The sequence below is a fragment of the Lichenostomus cassidix genome, chromosome 5 (genome assembly GCF_008360975.1).
Source record: "Lichenostomus cassidix isolate B80296 chromosome 5, HeHo_3.0, whole genome shotgun sequence".
Classification (NCBI taxonomy): Eukaryota; Metazoa; Chordata; class Aves; order Passeriformes; family Meliphagidae; genus Lichenostomus; species Lichenostomus cassidix.
Window position 1 is genome coordinate 43,997,566 of NC_139486.1, and position 16,035 is coordinate 44,013,600.

The 16,035-nt window shown below is 39.5% G+C and overlaps 1 protein-coding gene across 1 annotated transcript in view; it reads right to left on the reverse strand.

Moving 5' to 3' along the window:
• LRP5 (LDL receptor related protein 5) overlaps positions 1-16,035 on the reverse strand; it is a 135,235-nt gene that overhangs the window by 19,737 nt on the left and 99,463 nt on the right. The window contains exons 8-13 of the mRNA XM_085062713.1: positions 8,517-8,733; positions 6,654-6,943; positions 4,447-4,673; positions 3,936-4,120; positions 1,357-1,680; positions 295-497 (exon numbers count right to left, since the gene is read on the reverse strand). Coding sequence (XP_084918839.1) covers positions 295-497; positions 1,357-1,680; positions 3,936-4,120; positions 4,447-4,673; positions 6,654-6,943; positions 8,517-8,733 — 1,446 coding nt within the window. The remainder of the gene's footprint in view (positions 1-294; positions 498-1,356; positions 1,681-3,935; positions 4,121-4,446; positions 4,674-6,653; positions 6,944-8,516; positions 8,734-16,035) is intronic.

The window sequence follows — 16,035 nt, forward strand, 5'->3', positions numbered from 1 at the left end:
TGCAAGACAACAAATGGGCAAGGATTTCCAGTTGTTATTCTGATGATTGACTGAAGAACACTAATTGCACAGAAAGCATGGTTTATCTGCCTCATGGTTTAGAAACACCTAAAACCACAATCCTAAAAACGTTCAGTAACGCTCATATATAAATAGAATATCCATGAGTAAGTGCTGACAAGAGCAGCTGACAGTGACGATCCCTTCGTGCAGAAGACAGAACAGGAAGGTCAAGCATAAAGTAAAAGCACACCGAAAGACTGAGACAAAACTATATACAAGATGTACACTTGCCTGGGTGCCATCATCTTTGGCTCTTTTTATAATATTCTGGCGTCCATCCACCCAGTATATCAATTTATCCAAGGGATCGTAATCAATAGCCTTGACGTTCCTCAGGCCATGCATAGGTAGGATGATATCTGGACTTTGCTGATCATCTGGTATCATCCTGCTGATGGCAGATTTCTGGCTAAATAGCAGGAAACTGGCAGGGGCTGAAACAAGCCAAAACACAATGCATGAGAAAATGCAATTCACAAAAATATATCCTCACAGAAGAAAAAGAATATTTAGAACAAAATCCCAGAAAGACACTAATATTCACAACAAAAATGAAATAACTCCTAGCTGGAGATTTTTGCTATTAAGCTGAAAATGTTTATTTCTATAGCTATAGATGGAGATCAGGTTAAGTCTGCAGGACCTGCCTTTCAAAAACACACCCTTTCATTCAGCTAAAATTTCCTTTTATGATACTACTCAGGATGCTCGGAGCTTTGGTTTTTTCTTTGTTTTTTTTTTTTAAATCAACAGTCCATTTTCCATTTATGTGCTATTTTTAACAGAAACTTAAGTTTCTATTGGACAGCCAGTCAACTGGCAGGCTCTTAATATCCCATGCAAGGAGAAAACAAACTTGTATGCATTTTAAGTGCATCTGCAAGTTGTGCAGACTACTCAGGATTTAGACTACTTTACTGAGTGTTATTTTTGCTGGCTTTGTTAAACATGTAAGAGAAAAAGACATTTTTTGTTGGTAATTTCTTTTCCACCCACCTATACACTTAGGTAAGGAGTGAGAAAGCTTCACTCACACAGCTGAATCACCTAGAAAGCACTTCTGGTAAAACAAGAAAGACCAGACTTGACAGTGCTGTCACTTCTAAGATTTGAAATACAAATCTCCATGCCTAGTACATGTCACAAAAATGGATATAAAATTCCATACTCTGTCCTCATACTTAAAGATCACTTTTAAAGCCAGAACCTTTGAAATGCACTTGGGATCCCTTCCCTTCAAGCATCTGGGAGCCACAAGCACTGAAGAATATAGTAGCAAACAACAAGGCTTACAACTACAGTTCCTGCTGTTGGGATCCAAGGTATAATGAGCAGCACAGCCACATCTAAATCCATTAGGGATGGCAAGGCACAAGTGACCACAATGGCCGTTATTTTGCACACAATCATTCAAGCCGTCCTGACGAGAAGAATGGAAGACCAATATATCCATCACAAAATCCAGATGGCCCTGAATAAGTGTCCTGTTCTTCCCATTGGTCTTGTCTGCTCTTTCTATGCTGTGAAGATTCCAGTCTGTCCAGTAGATGTAGTCACTGTATTGGGTTAATCCGAATGGGTGAGGTAGATCATCTGCTATGATTTCTCGTTCTTGTCCTGCAAAAACAAGGATAATCAACTAAAGGACAATTCCCATGGCCTAAAATGAAGAGTGTGATAGGCATTAAGAAATTTTTTTTTCTTTTTAAAATAGAACCTTATTTTCCAAATCAGCATCATGGAATTCTTTATTACATAGTATCTGCTCCAGAGATAACATAGTTGCATTCAAAAGCCTTACTCTGATACCCTCTTGCCTGCAGAGCAATTTGAAATGATGCCAGTGTACTGTAATTTAAATAAATACTACTTCATATGTCTCATGCTTATCAACTCAAACAGACATTGAAAAGCATATTCAAAATACTATCAGCTCCAGTAATCACTCAGACCAATAAAAAAGTCCATGAATATGCATGAAAACAACAAACTTGATATTCACAGAGAAACTGCTATGAGAAATTATGGTGCTTCACTCAAGAAACAGATCTTCTGCAGAGCAATTTAACATACAGCGATCCCAAGAGTTTAGGAAACCATTTGTTTAGCAGAAATCTCAATACTCCCACACTCTGTGGCTCAGTTAGCAACATTCACAACAGATTTAACATCTTCTAGAGCATGGCATCTGACAGAGATGCCTTACCAAAGTAGATAAAAGTCTTGCTTTTAAACCACCTTCCTGAACATTTTCAAGCATAAACCTCTATGAATCTCTGCCATCAAATGAAGTAGTAACTTTTATCAGCACCATCTCCTCCTGCCTCAAACATCCAATGCCAGACTCTACAGAACACCTCATATTTCTTCCTCTGCCCTACTTTCCATTTGACCAAGACTTGCGAAAGAATAAAATAACCATAAACCAGAAGAGGAGGGCATTTCCTTATAAACCACCAGAACTAAATATAGATGCAATCTTCCCACACAACTTTTAGGCATCTAAATTCTCCAAGTTAGGGGTACAGATATCCTGCACACTCTCAGGTACTTCTTAGAGTAATTCTGGTTCACAGTGACAAATTCAGGGGAAAGACTCTTTTGAAGGAAGCAGGTAAAGACGTATAACTGAATTTTCATAGTAGATGGAGGAAAATCTCCCAAAAGTGTGATTTTTCTTCCCTGCTGTTTATAATGTCCAAGATTAAGCTGGAACAGCATTTACTCATCCACTTCAGAGTGCTTTATTCGTCCCTTTACCGATGAGCCCACTTGCTGCAAGTCTGAGTCTTTCTAACTAGTTGACTAAGAAGACGTTGTACAACATGATAAAAGCAAATGGGCACAAGTCTATGGGGCCTGATGGAATGCATCCCAGGGTCCTGAGGCAACTGGCTGATGAGGATGGCAATTTCAAATTTTCAAATACCATTTCAAAATGGTATTTGAAAAGCCATTAAGTTGACAGTGACTGGAAAAAAGGGAAACATCACTCATTTTTAAAAGCGTAGGAAGGAGGACCCAGAGAACAACAGAGCAGTGAACATCATCTCTGTGCCCAGGAAGATCATGGAACAGATTCTCCTGAAGGCAATATTAAGGCACATGCAGGACAAAGCAGTGATCTGACACACCCAGCATGGCTTCACTAAGGGTAATTCAAGCCTGACCACCCTGGTGGCCTATGACGGAGTGACTTCAGAACCTCAGTATTCTTAAGATATGCACACACAATAACACCTTAAAAAAAAAAACCCCTCACTCTAACAATATCTTTTCAAAGTTAAAAAAAAACTAACAAAAATCCAGTTGCAGTGAAATTATGTATGTTGTCAATCAGAGCACAGCCCTTGTATGTATAAATTAAATTCCAATGGAAAACATGAAAATGTGTAAGGTTGCATCTGAAACATACACTGCAAAAGTAGCTGCACAACCTTTCAGCCTCCAGGAAATGAAAGAAATATTTTGGTTTAGAACTAATACAACCAGTCTGAAGCCCTAAATAACACATAATACTTCAACAGAAAATTAGTGTCCAGGCTGAAATGTCAGGGATGATTTACACTGAACCTGTAAGTTATCCTCACTTTGAGAACTCAGAGGTCATCTCTGCTTTGGTAAAACACAGACAGTTCCACATCAATAGAGAGAAATAACATTGTATCTCACCACCATTATAAATCATCACATGGTTATTAATGAAAGTTTTAAAAATATTCTTAAACATTTAACTCTCAATTTCCTTTTGCAAGAAAATATGCATACAGATTTACTACCAGTTTTACTATTCAAATTTCATATTATTCAATTACTTTACAATGGCCAGTGTGTATTTTTATACTGACTGGTGTAATATAACACTAGATTACCCAGCATATTTGATGACTCAATCATGCTTGTGTCTAGGTCAGTCCAATAGAGCCTTTGGTCCACATAATCAATAGTGAGGTCGTTGGCACGTCCCACTTTGTCCACCAAAGTGATGCTGTTTGTCCCATCCATGTAGGCTCGAACGATCCTGGGCTTACCTCCCCACTCAGTCCAGTACATGTACCTGCAACGAGAAGTGCAACACAAACAGGACATCAGCCAGGTTTGGTGGTGTTTAGCTGCATGGTTTGACATTTCTAAATTTCTTTTCAGCACTTAAAGAAAAAGAATAGCCCACATGGTTATGTGTAGCATTTTAATACTCCTTTTTTTACACAAAGGTAGAACAGTCTTTTTGACAGTTATTAATTTTTCATTGTAACCCATAGGATTGTGGACAGCATATTGCCTTTTCAAAGACTCTGAAGAAACAGACCTGTAAGAACTGCCAAAGAACTTGTCACATACAAGAGCACCCACACAAAGCTTTGAAAAACAACAGTCCCTTACCCTTTGGTGGGATCAAGAGCCAGAGACCTTGGGTTGTCCAAGTCCTTCCACACAAGGACCTGCCTGTACTGTCCATCCAGGCGGGCTACTTCGATGCGATTGGTTCCAGTATCTGCCCAGTAGAGGTTCTTTCCCATCCAGTCTACAGCCATTCCCTCGGGATAATCTAGCCCAAACTCAATCACATGTTCCACAGAGCTCCCATTCATGAAAGCTCGGCTTATGGTCTGGAAAACAGTGGTGTAAAACAGTGTTTATGGATAGCCCAGCGAAACAAAAAGGAATAATTACCATGAAGCTTAGTGTACAAAAAGAAACTAGTAAAAAAATCAGCCATTATTACATTTTTAAAAAATTTAAAAATGTCAAAAAAGATACAGAAATTCTCAGGAAAAAAGCACCTGAATTTTCAGGAAGCTATTGGTTTCTGATGGCCAGACCAAGACATCTGAAAAGGACATGATTTTCAGAAAGCAGAAAGCTGCACATTCTTTCTTGACCCCTCTCCCTCTCTTCTATTGTGCACAAGAAGCTGTTTTTAAAAATTATTTAATTCACTGTAGTGTTTTAAATCTCAGAAACACACCTCAGTTCAGTGACATCTAAAGTAAATTGTTTCTCATAATCAGTTACCTGGAGCACAATTGCTGATCCCATCTACATTTTAGTTATGCACACTCATCAAAATAATTCATAGAGCAAGGACTGCACACATGTATAAATAAGTCACTCCTAACAGCACTGAACCAACCCCCAGGTAAATAGGAACTTCCAGGACCAATTACCCACCCTTGCTTATCCACACTGAGTCCGTATGCCTGCCAGTATTTCAGCTATTGATTTCTTAATAATTTGATACATTAATGTGTAAGGGTCAGATATATTTTATATTTTTAAAGGTAAATGTCAAACCCAGAAAGCATGTAGTCTACTTTTTGAAAACATGTCCTCCTGAAATTAGAGGCAGATCAGGGTAGTGGTGGTCACCAAAAAAAATGGAGATAGCTATGAGCTCTGAAATTAAAATATCTGCTGCTAAGCAGCAAGATGTGGGGGACATGGGGAATGAGAACCCAGAGGTGCTGGAAGATACCTGGTATGTATATGAAAACACACTATGCTGGATAATTCAGGAGGCAACAAACAAGTAAAATGTTTTCCAGTCCTGCACAGAGTGAGACTGAGATCTACTCACTGATGCAGCTGAAGCAATGTGCTTTCCAGTACAAATGGTTAAGATGTCCATAACTCCTGCTCTCCACATGCTTATGTGAGATTTATTTAGTAACTGTGTCTACACTACACTAATTTATTACATTGGCACTCTTCCTGAAGGAACAGTATCCACACCACAAGCAGCACTGTTAACACTGAAGCACAGCCCTCATTAGTCTTCAGAGAGAGGCTATGGAAACTGCACGAGCCCTGCAGGCTCTGAAAGTGAGCTTTGCCATATTATGGCTTGGGCACACTGGCAAGGAAACTCTGACTGCTCCTGGAAAACCTATTAAGAGTCTAAATAGAATAATTTAGTTACAGTGAAGAGTATCTGTCATTTTCTACCATATACTTAGTTCACTTCAAAAGGCCAAGTAACGCTGATGAAGAGCACAGCCCTCACTTTAGCATGCACCTGGATGTGAACCAAACATCGCAGGAAATGTCAAAGTTCTGGGGAGCACACTGAGATGGAACTGAGGCAGGTGGGCCCTTAACACAGTGTGGAGGAGACTGGACAAGTTCCCTGGGCTTTTCTGTGCCAGCCTGGAGCCACAGACTAATAGCAAACAATCCAAAGTTCACTTGTGAAATGTTAGTATTGAGTACAATTGTCTTCCAAGTCAAAACTGGAAGAGGACAGAAAGCTCAGGGGGTTGGTGAGCTCAGTATTTAAATTACTCTACTCTGTGACATAAAAACAGCTTTTCTACAACAGATGCATATATGGATGCAACACACCCAGCATCCAAGACTTAGGCTTTCAGTACAAGCAGACACCACTTTGGATTTTTATTTGAAGCAGGAAGATGCCTATCACCCTACTATGCATTCAGCAATGCAACTGTCTTCATCTCCAAGGGTCTCCTTGGATGCAATTCAATTACAACACTGGCAACTGCAGGACAGATCATGTAACAGAGACCTTTGTTAGATCAAAGTAACTGCTCTGTGGCTTTATATTCAAGGAATTCACACGTCAGTAATACCTTCAAACTAACATCAGTCCAATAGATTCTGTTATCAGAGACATCAAAATCCAGAGCAGATGCTTCCTTGACTCCAGTAAGAGGAATAGCAACATCATTATTATTGGTTTCAAGGGAAATCCTATGAATTGCTGCTCTGCTTGTGAAAACTAAGAAGGCTTCAGGAATGATGCAAGTCTTCATGTCACTCAACAGCTCAAGGCCAATGGGACAGGCACACCTGGCCTCCTGGGGTGTAAAGAAACACAGATGGCTGCAGCCTCCATTGTTCTCTGCGCATGAATTAGTTCCTTCAAAAATAAATAAACAAAACAACAAACCAAAACATATTAGTGCATTAAATTAGTTCCTTAAAAATAAACAACAAACAAACAAACAACAACAAACCAAAACAGATATTAGTGCATTGTGAAGGTAAAGGGGAAGGGGGAGCATGGGAGGTTGAGCAAAAACACTGTATAATTTCCAAAATAAATTAACACTGTGGGTTGTCACAGCAGGGAATACTGAATGAAAAAAAAGCACTCCAGGTGGACTGTCTCCATCTACCCAGGATTACGATGCTGGACCTATCCTCCTATTGTACAAGTACCACCTGAAACAGATCTTTCTTATCTTTCTTGCCCAAAGATTAAATTTGTTCACTGAAGGCAGATAATTAATTAGCTATTTTTGACCAAGTACTCCATCTTTGTATCTCTTTGAAACCACCAGCTTTCACAAATGTTCAGTGATACAAAAGGGTGAGAAAAGAGCTGGATAATAGCAGTTCTTTCCCACCTGTTTAATTTAAAGCTGAGAAGATTCATAGCAGAAGCAGTTCCAACAAGATCACCACAATCTCACACTTACTTTTTCGTGTGATGGGGATGGAATGTGTAGGGGAAAGTAAGGACCAAGAGATAAATGAGTGCCTTTCTCCATCTGCTGGAACCAAGGATTTAGGCATTTAAAGAATGTTACCACACGCACAAAAAAAAAATTCTCTAAGATCAGTCTCAAGCAGGGTTCCTTTCATTTTCCCTTGTTAGGGCACACATATTTCAGACTGATGCCGTAACTTGCAGCCTGAGGGCTTCATTATTTTTCAAGTACAGAAGGCTGGAAATACACATACTGCCAGGGTGTAATTTGACAACCTACTTAACGTGATTGCATTACAACTCTTCTCAGTAATTTTAGTATCTAACTAATGAATACATTTATTGCTGTGCCCAAATTTCAGTGTTCCAGGTTGTCAGAAAATCTGTGGTGCACTGAAGCCAGGAGGTCCTGTGACATACTTGCTCTTGAGTGCCAGCAAAAGACCTAGAACACTGGCTGCACCTTTCAGAGATACAGTGGAAAGACATGGAGATTCAGCTGCTGATCCCACGCTAAGGGCAAGCTTTAGTTGCTAAGATGTAGGTACAAGTGAGCTGTTAAGAGTTAATATGTAAGTGCCACATGCTTTGAGGCTACGTTGTGATGATGACCAACTGTGCCAATACCACCCAGCAGGGAAAAGCATTCTGCTAACTGAGCATCATAAGGCTTTGCACTGGAAGAAAAAACAGCAGCATGAAATAGAGCATTACTGTAAGAATGATTTCTATAGTATAGAGACAGGAATAATATTCCCATAAAAATTCAAAGAGTGTAGTGAAAGCTGTGGAAGACTTATGTCACTAAAAACTGGAAGTCCATGCTTCTTTTGCAACACTGTATTTTCCCAGCTTTAGAAACAATAGGTGCCATTTTCCTTTAAAACGACTCAAACCCATCAGACCACAGTTATTCTCATTACAAGTGACCAACATCTGCTCAATGAAAGCAAGCCCATCTAGATACTCTACAGAGCCATGCTAGGTTGCCCATGCTTACCAAACACTTTGGTAACACTTGTTGCCTTGAGGCCCATTAAATCTGGCAGCTGATCAATAATGATGTCTCTGCTGGCCTTTATCTTGTGAACTCTTTCAATGCTTCGTCTCTGCCAGTCAGTCCAGTAGATGTAATCTCCCAGAAGTGTGAACCCAAATATATGGGGAAGCTTGTCCTCTAGGAGGGTTTTCCTCATTGTTCCATCAACATTTATGACCTGTGGGATGACAAAAAAAAAAAAAAAAGGGAAAAGTAATCTACTCTAATATGGGTACAAGTAAAATCAGGCACTGCTTGAAAATTTATACTGTGAGTGACATCAAGTTCAGAGTAAAACCAAAACAAAAAACACAGCTTAAGACAATTCATTTCCAAATGATCTCAACAGAGTCAAATCTCTGTTTATTGCTGGAATGCTTTACAGATGGACAACTGCTCTGCTCTAATTTAGGCTACCATGATCTGTCATTGCAATTTTTAATAGTGTCCTCTTCTCTATTATTTGGAAATTATTTGCTTATTTGGACTCATACCTGTACCTTGTGGGTGATTAAGCTGCCTTCACCATGCAGTGCTTCTACTGTCTTGTGATTTCAGGACCTAAATTCTAAATTTCTAAGTGTTTGAATAATATTTATTTTTTATTACAAATATCTGTAACTTTAATGCAGTGCAATATTAAACCATTAAATGCCTAAACGTGGGCAGTCAAAAACAACTACCACTTTCACCACAGTTGTAAGGCTCTGCTCATACATAAACAGCAGAAGCACCTACAATTTATTTTTTTAACATGACCAATGACAATTACCACATCTTTCTAAACTAGCATGTGAATTTCAGTATGTTCATGCACACATGGTAGGCATCCAAATAAACTTAAAAATGAAATATCCACTTTGAAACTTTACAATACTTGACAGATTTGTGAAAACAACATGCATTTTTATTTCATTTGCCATAAATGAAAGTAATTTCCCCACACTGAGCCTGTTTTGCCCATGGCAGTAATTGCTGAGTGATCTCTCCCTGTCCTTATGTTGATCCATGAGCCTTTCATTGTATTTTCTCTCCCCTGTCCTGCTGGGCAGTGCAGTGATAGAGCTGCTTTGGGGGGCACCTTTGGGGCATTCAGCCAATGTCAATCCAGCACACACAAGGGATATGCACTGGATCTTCCATCCACCACCAGCCGAACAGCAGAGGTGAGCAGTCAGCTACTGCTATAACCATACCTACCTATGCTGTGCACAAAAATCATCGCTGTAACACATGTGAATTTGAACAGAGGCCACAATGTACACCTCTGGATTCCTTCCAGACAAAAAGCCTCCTGCTGGAGACAGTTAAAAATAACAGTGGCATTCCTGCAAACTAAGTTTCAAGGGAGCTTTGTATCAGCCCATCAACCCGTGATTCTTCTACTACTTGATGGAGAAGCAGAGACTGAAGATTAATATCTTTTTATTTTGTTAAGCTAAATAAAGTACATTAAAAAAAAAAGCCGTATCTGTGGTTAAAAGCCAAATGGTTCTGCAATTATGTCATTACATCATGTCCAGGCAAACCCAAAATGCTCACTTATTTAGCACACTATCAGTCCCACAGGCAATCCTGCAGGTTCAAAAGTTCATCATGCATACTCAGGTGCTGAAGCCAAACTGGTGCCACACTAAGTTAAACAAAACAGTTTCCCTTACAACGGTGTGTCAGCAGGACAAGGATTAAACTTCCACATTTCCATCTACTTTTACAGAAATGGACAGTGAAAGTATAATTCAAATACTAGAGCTGCTGACTAAAATGTACAAGAGAAGTTTCAATCCAAGGATACAGAAACATTTATTTAAATCCATGTACATCTGTGAATGCTGCAGACAACACCAAGCTGTTGAACTTCAGGAATCTCAACAAGGCCAAGTGCAAGGTGCTGCACCTGGGTCAGGGCAATCCCTGGTACTGATACAGGCTGGGATGATGGGATTGAAAGCAGCCCTGCTGAGGACTTGGGTGTGCTGGTGGATGAAAAAAATCTCCATAGGCCAGCCATGTGTGCTCACAGCCCAAATAGCCACTCATATCCTGGGCTGGACCCAAAGCAGCATGGCCAGAAATCAGGAGAGATGATTCTCCCCCTCTGCTCTGCTGAGACTCCACCTAGAGTATTGCATCCAGTTTTGGGGTCCCAGCACAAGACTGAGGGCTGCTTCAGAGGAGGGCCACAGAAATCATCAAGAGGCTGGAAGACTTCTGCTGTGAAGAAAGGCTGAGGGAGCTGGCACTGCTCAGCCTGGAGAAGAGAAGGCTCTGGTGACACCCTACTGTGGCACTCCCAAATTATATGGCTGTTCAACACAGTGGCAATGGAGGTCCAAAATGTGGAATCAGACAGCAATAAAATGCCTAATGGCTTATATTTTGGCTAAGAAAATGATGGAATAAATGCCATCTCCCTCTCCCAAACATTCCTCCCATTACTATGGGCAGAACACCTACGAATCCAAACAGGCTTTCCTGAGACGCAGAAAGTGCAGCTCTGACTTGGAGGACGTTTCTGTGCTGTGAGCAATCAAGCCCTCTAAGTGGTAGTTACTTCATGGCAAACAAGCAGGAAATGCTAATGATCTCCCTGAGATGATCTTATAGTAGGAGCCAGGGCAAAGCCTGAACAGAGAAGTGTCACATGCAGGTCAACATAGGTACATGTACCCAGTCTTTACTGCAAATGTTGCTTCCATCCACCTTCCCAGAGATACAGCTCTACTCCAGCATATCAAATGAAACCACGAGGATTCAAAGTAAAAATCTACAAACAGGCCTCACAATATGGCCAGAAGCACAACTCCTGTTACTAAATCAGCCCCCCCCATTTCTTTAAAGAGACTGGAATAATCCTGTAAGATCTTTACCCTCTCCATTCCAAATTCAAACATCTCAACTCAACAGACCACTAAAAACCTGTGGAAAGCATGTAAAATAATTATAATGTAAATATTTATAACGTTGTTCTTCTGCCGGTGACAATGGAACTGCAAAAACATTTTTAATGTATACGTACAATGTGGAGGAAAGACAAGAAGAGATAATAAAACACCACATTAACTCATCTTTTAATATCTGACAATTAACATCTGCCTGCTGCAGACAAAAGTGAAGACTTTAAGGTGCAATCCTTAAAATTTAGCACAAATTGACTAGAATAGGCTTTATTCTACTCAGGGTTTTCTTTCTCTCTTGGTAAGTGATAAATGGATCTCAAAGGATAAATGCAACACTAAATGTGTTGTGCTTTACACACGAAACACTGAAAGTTCCCCTTGAACAGCGTCACGCACTGAAAGCCTCTGATTAGTCTCAAGACTTCAATGACAAATCTCCTAATGAGGCATTGCCAAGCTCAGCTAAAATCTGTTGTGGGCAAAGTGAAATCAACATCAAACGCCTTAATGAACTGAATTACACAAAAAACACAAGGAGGTGATAAGGTGTGATTTTTTTTTTTAGATGCTGCTGCAATGTATGCAAAATGACTTTACAAATATTTCTAAATATAACACTCAAAAGCTCTTGGCTCTTTGAAGAAGATTAAAGTAAAACAATGCAATTAAATTCTACACATCAGCATGATTCATGTAGTCAAGTTGTATTTCAGATGCATCTATGAAAAAAGCAGCTATTCAGCACAGACACAGGACATCTTTTGACAGAACAACAAAGAGAACTCTAAGACCTTACCCCTATATTTCAGTCACTAGGATAAAACAATTTATTCAATTGCTACAGACAAAGCTATAGTCAAATGGAAATCAATTCTTGGGCTGAGCTAAATCACTATGAGAGCAGACATAGCAGGTTGGCAACAGTTAAAATTGTATGACTGACGTATTTTTAGAAGACTCATGTGGTGGGCTTGTGGCTCTGAGTCTTGCAGATGTTATGGAAAGCTACACTTTTGCTGTGAGAGTGACTGAGAACTGGAACAGGCTGCTCAAGGAGGCTGTGGAGTCTCCACCCTTGGTGCTATTCTAAAGTGATCTGCTCATGGCCCCAAGCACCCATCTCCAGGTGGCCCTGCTTGAGCAGGGGGTTCGACCAGCTGAGCTCCAGAGGTTCCCTCCAACCTCAACCCTTCTGTGAATGGCTTCTAAGAATTCTCACCAGCAGACTCTGAAGTGGCACCTCAAGTGAACATGCCCAGCCTTCTCTGGCTCAAGAAAGAACTTGTGAGACAGATCAGGTAGGTGGCATGGAAAAGAAAACAGGGAAGTCAGCAGGGAAAGAAAAAGACAAAGAAAGATGGAATGACACAGCAAACTCCCAAGGGTAAAGAAGCCTGCCCCAAAAAGAGAAGAATGAAGCAGCTGTGAGCAGTCTGTACCACAGTCTATATTCAGCTGAGTATAAACCATTCATTAATACTTCCAACAGCTGAAACACAGCCACCTTTCATCAATGCTTTGGGATAAAAGTGAATACTTTTTTTTTTTTTTATTTTTTTAAATGTCTGAAGGGGCTTAACATCAGGCATGTATTGACAGATACTGGCAAACAGAAAAGGGAGTAACATTAAAAAAAATAGTACCAGAACCCATATAGCAAAATAGAAGAGATGGGTGGACAACAGACATATCTGGTCATTTTCCACAAAGACAGACTGCTTGAGTCTCTTAGCAAACTCAAGTTTTGAGTAAGACTCAAGAATTTCTAAAGCAGCTCCTCATTGCTGTCAATAGTTCTGTCCCACTTGATGATATTTTGGCTACTTGGTAAAAGCTGCCTCATAAATAACATTCATCAGGTTTCTATTGCTACTACATTTCATGGATTGATCCTACACGCACTATTGTGGCTATTCTTTCAGACAAGTTTTGATGATGGCATACATTTATATTATTATTTTCTGAATTCCTACATTACTTGGTTGGATACAATTGCAAACTATCATCAGCCACCTACATCCAGAGTGAGCTATGAACCAAGAGAACACAGAGAATCAATCCATACAATACTGAGCACAACACCCCCGTTGAACTGTGAATAACCATCTGTTTGCAAATAAACATAGTGATACACCACCACCTATTTCTCTCGTTTTCCCTTCCTTTCTTTAAGAGACATTTTCTCACTTCCCACTGAAGAATGTCATTTTACCTTGTTGAAGACATAGCATCACAACATAATTCTCTGTGGCTACACAGATGGGCCTTATTTTTACTCATAATACAAAAGCCACTTTGACACACTCAGCAAAGAAAAATCCAAAGAAGATTATTGAATGTCAGTATTTTTTTTTTATACAATCTCCCTTCAGAAGTACTTTTGCAGGCTTCTAGAGCTAAAGCACAGCAGTGGCGGCAAACCACCCCTGGTGCTTGGCTCTCTCTTGAAGTTGTGGTGGGGGCCTGCCATGGCTGGCAGGACAGCTGTGCCAGTCCTGAGACAGGCAAAGCAAAGTAGGTGGTGTGAAATTCCAAATCATAGCCATTTGTAAAAAAGCCCACACTCAAACCTTTTTCTGACAGTCTTACAAACAAAATTCTCAACAATCTAGCAATGTCAGATTCTTGACAGAATACTCTAAAACTTTATTCCAAAGGAAACTACTCCAGCACATTTTCTTTATCACTTTGGTCTGTTTCATGCAAAATAAAATCCACAGTTATAAATGAACAGTTAAGACAGTTAAGTAGTGACTTGTTAAAAACCCACAAACCAACCTAACCACCTACAAAGATGACAAATGCAACAGAATATAAATCTACATGATAAAAAATAGTAGTTTAGAGTGATCTCCCATTTCCTCTAGGAATAATATAAACAAAATATATTCTTATCCTTGTGCTCATATTATCACCATGTGAAGCAGTTATTTATTTTCAGTGTTGATCTGGTAATTTTTCCATATCAAACCACCATCAAACCTAATGTTCTCTTGGGACTTTACAAAATTTTTTTAGTTCCACAGAGAGTATTGCATTTTCAGACACTTTTCAAAGTACAAGCACATGAAATAGGCTCTAACAGACACTAACAGATGGATAAATTTCCTCCTGTGGGAAAGGTTGTGATTATTGTGATTTTGAAACTGCTTATGTTTTATATGCCTCATCTAGGAGTACCTAATGTTCTCCATGAGTTACATCAGGCTGACATTTCCAGAACTTTTTTCTGCTTATAGGATATCAGAGGATTAAGGGTGCAGCTGGTCAATTCTGTAACTTACCTCTAAAACAAAACTACTAAAAAGGGGAAGAAGTTAAACACAAAAATAATTTATGGCTATTGGTGGCTAGACCCTAAAGCATAAAGAAACTACTGAATTAGTTTTGCAGTTTTATTTTTAGGTAGAAATTGCTTATTTAATGAACTTGAAGGGAGTTTTACCTTCTGTAAATACTTTTTCATTCTCAAATTCTGACCACTGTGAGTTTAAAGGGGTATGCAACAACTCTGAAATTTAGCTAATACCCATTATGAGAACAAAATGCCTTTCCATCTTCTAGGTAACTACTCTGGGAAAGGTGAGGAAGATTTTAAACTTTTTACAGGAATGCTTTTAAAACTCAGGTATCTTAATTTTTCTCCCTTCTTTGCAGCTTTTTCATTTCTTGGAAGGGACTGGAATAATCTCATAAGATCTTTACCCTCTCCTTTCCAAATTCAAACATCTTCTCAACTCAACAGACCAGTAAAAACCTGTGGAAATAGCGCATCATGTAAATATTTACCATGTTGTTCTTCTGCTGGTGATATTGGGACTGTGAGAACATTTATAATGCATATGTACAACATGGAGGAAAGACATGAAAAAAAACGGAATGAGCTTGATATGAGAAAAAATTTGTGGTCAACTTTTGAGTCCAAAAAACAAATCAGCAATTTTAGCAGCCAACTGGAGTTTCTTTAAAAGTCAAAAGGATGCCAAAAATAGCAGCTACAACAGATCTTGAAGTAGAAAGTGGCACCAATACTGGTCAGTCTTTCCAAAGAAAAAATGTGTCACCTGTCCAATGCTACAATGCTTAACATTAACCGGTAAAGAAATAAAAATTAAGATAAATGTAGTAAGCTTTTATCCTTTTTGTTTGCTTACCCCAAAATATGTAGATTTAAGTGTTTTTTTGAAAATAATCTTTTATGTCACAGACATTGAGAGGTCCCTGAACAATTGATTGAGAAACACTGGTCAAGTCATGCCCCCCTCCCGTGGCCTTACAATGCAGTCACCCTCTGCCCACAGCAAACTGAGATTCAGCTACTGGTGCTTTGTCCAGCATGGTGGGACCTCTTGCCCAGAACTCAGCTTCTTAGCATTGCCCTGGAGAGTTGTAACATATTCTTTTCCTCAGCCTCACCACAGTGCAACTACCCAAAGTCACTTGTAGCTCTTCACACTGTGCTAGGCACATACAGTGCTTCAAAGAGCCCAGCAATGAATCCCTTAAGCTCAAAGTCACCCCAAGTGCCATGCATGGAAATTCTACTGGAAGTCAAAGGTTAAAGAACAGGCTCTAGGTTA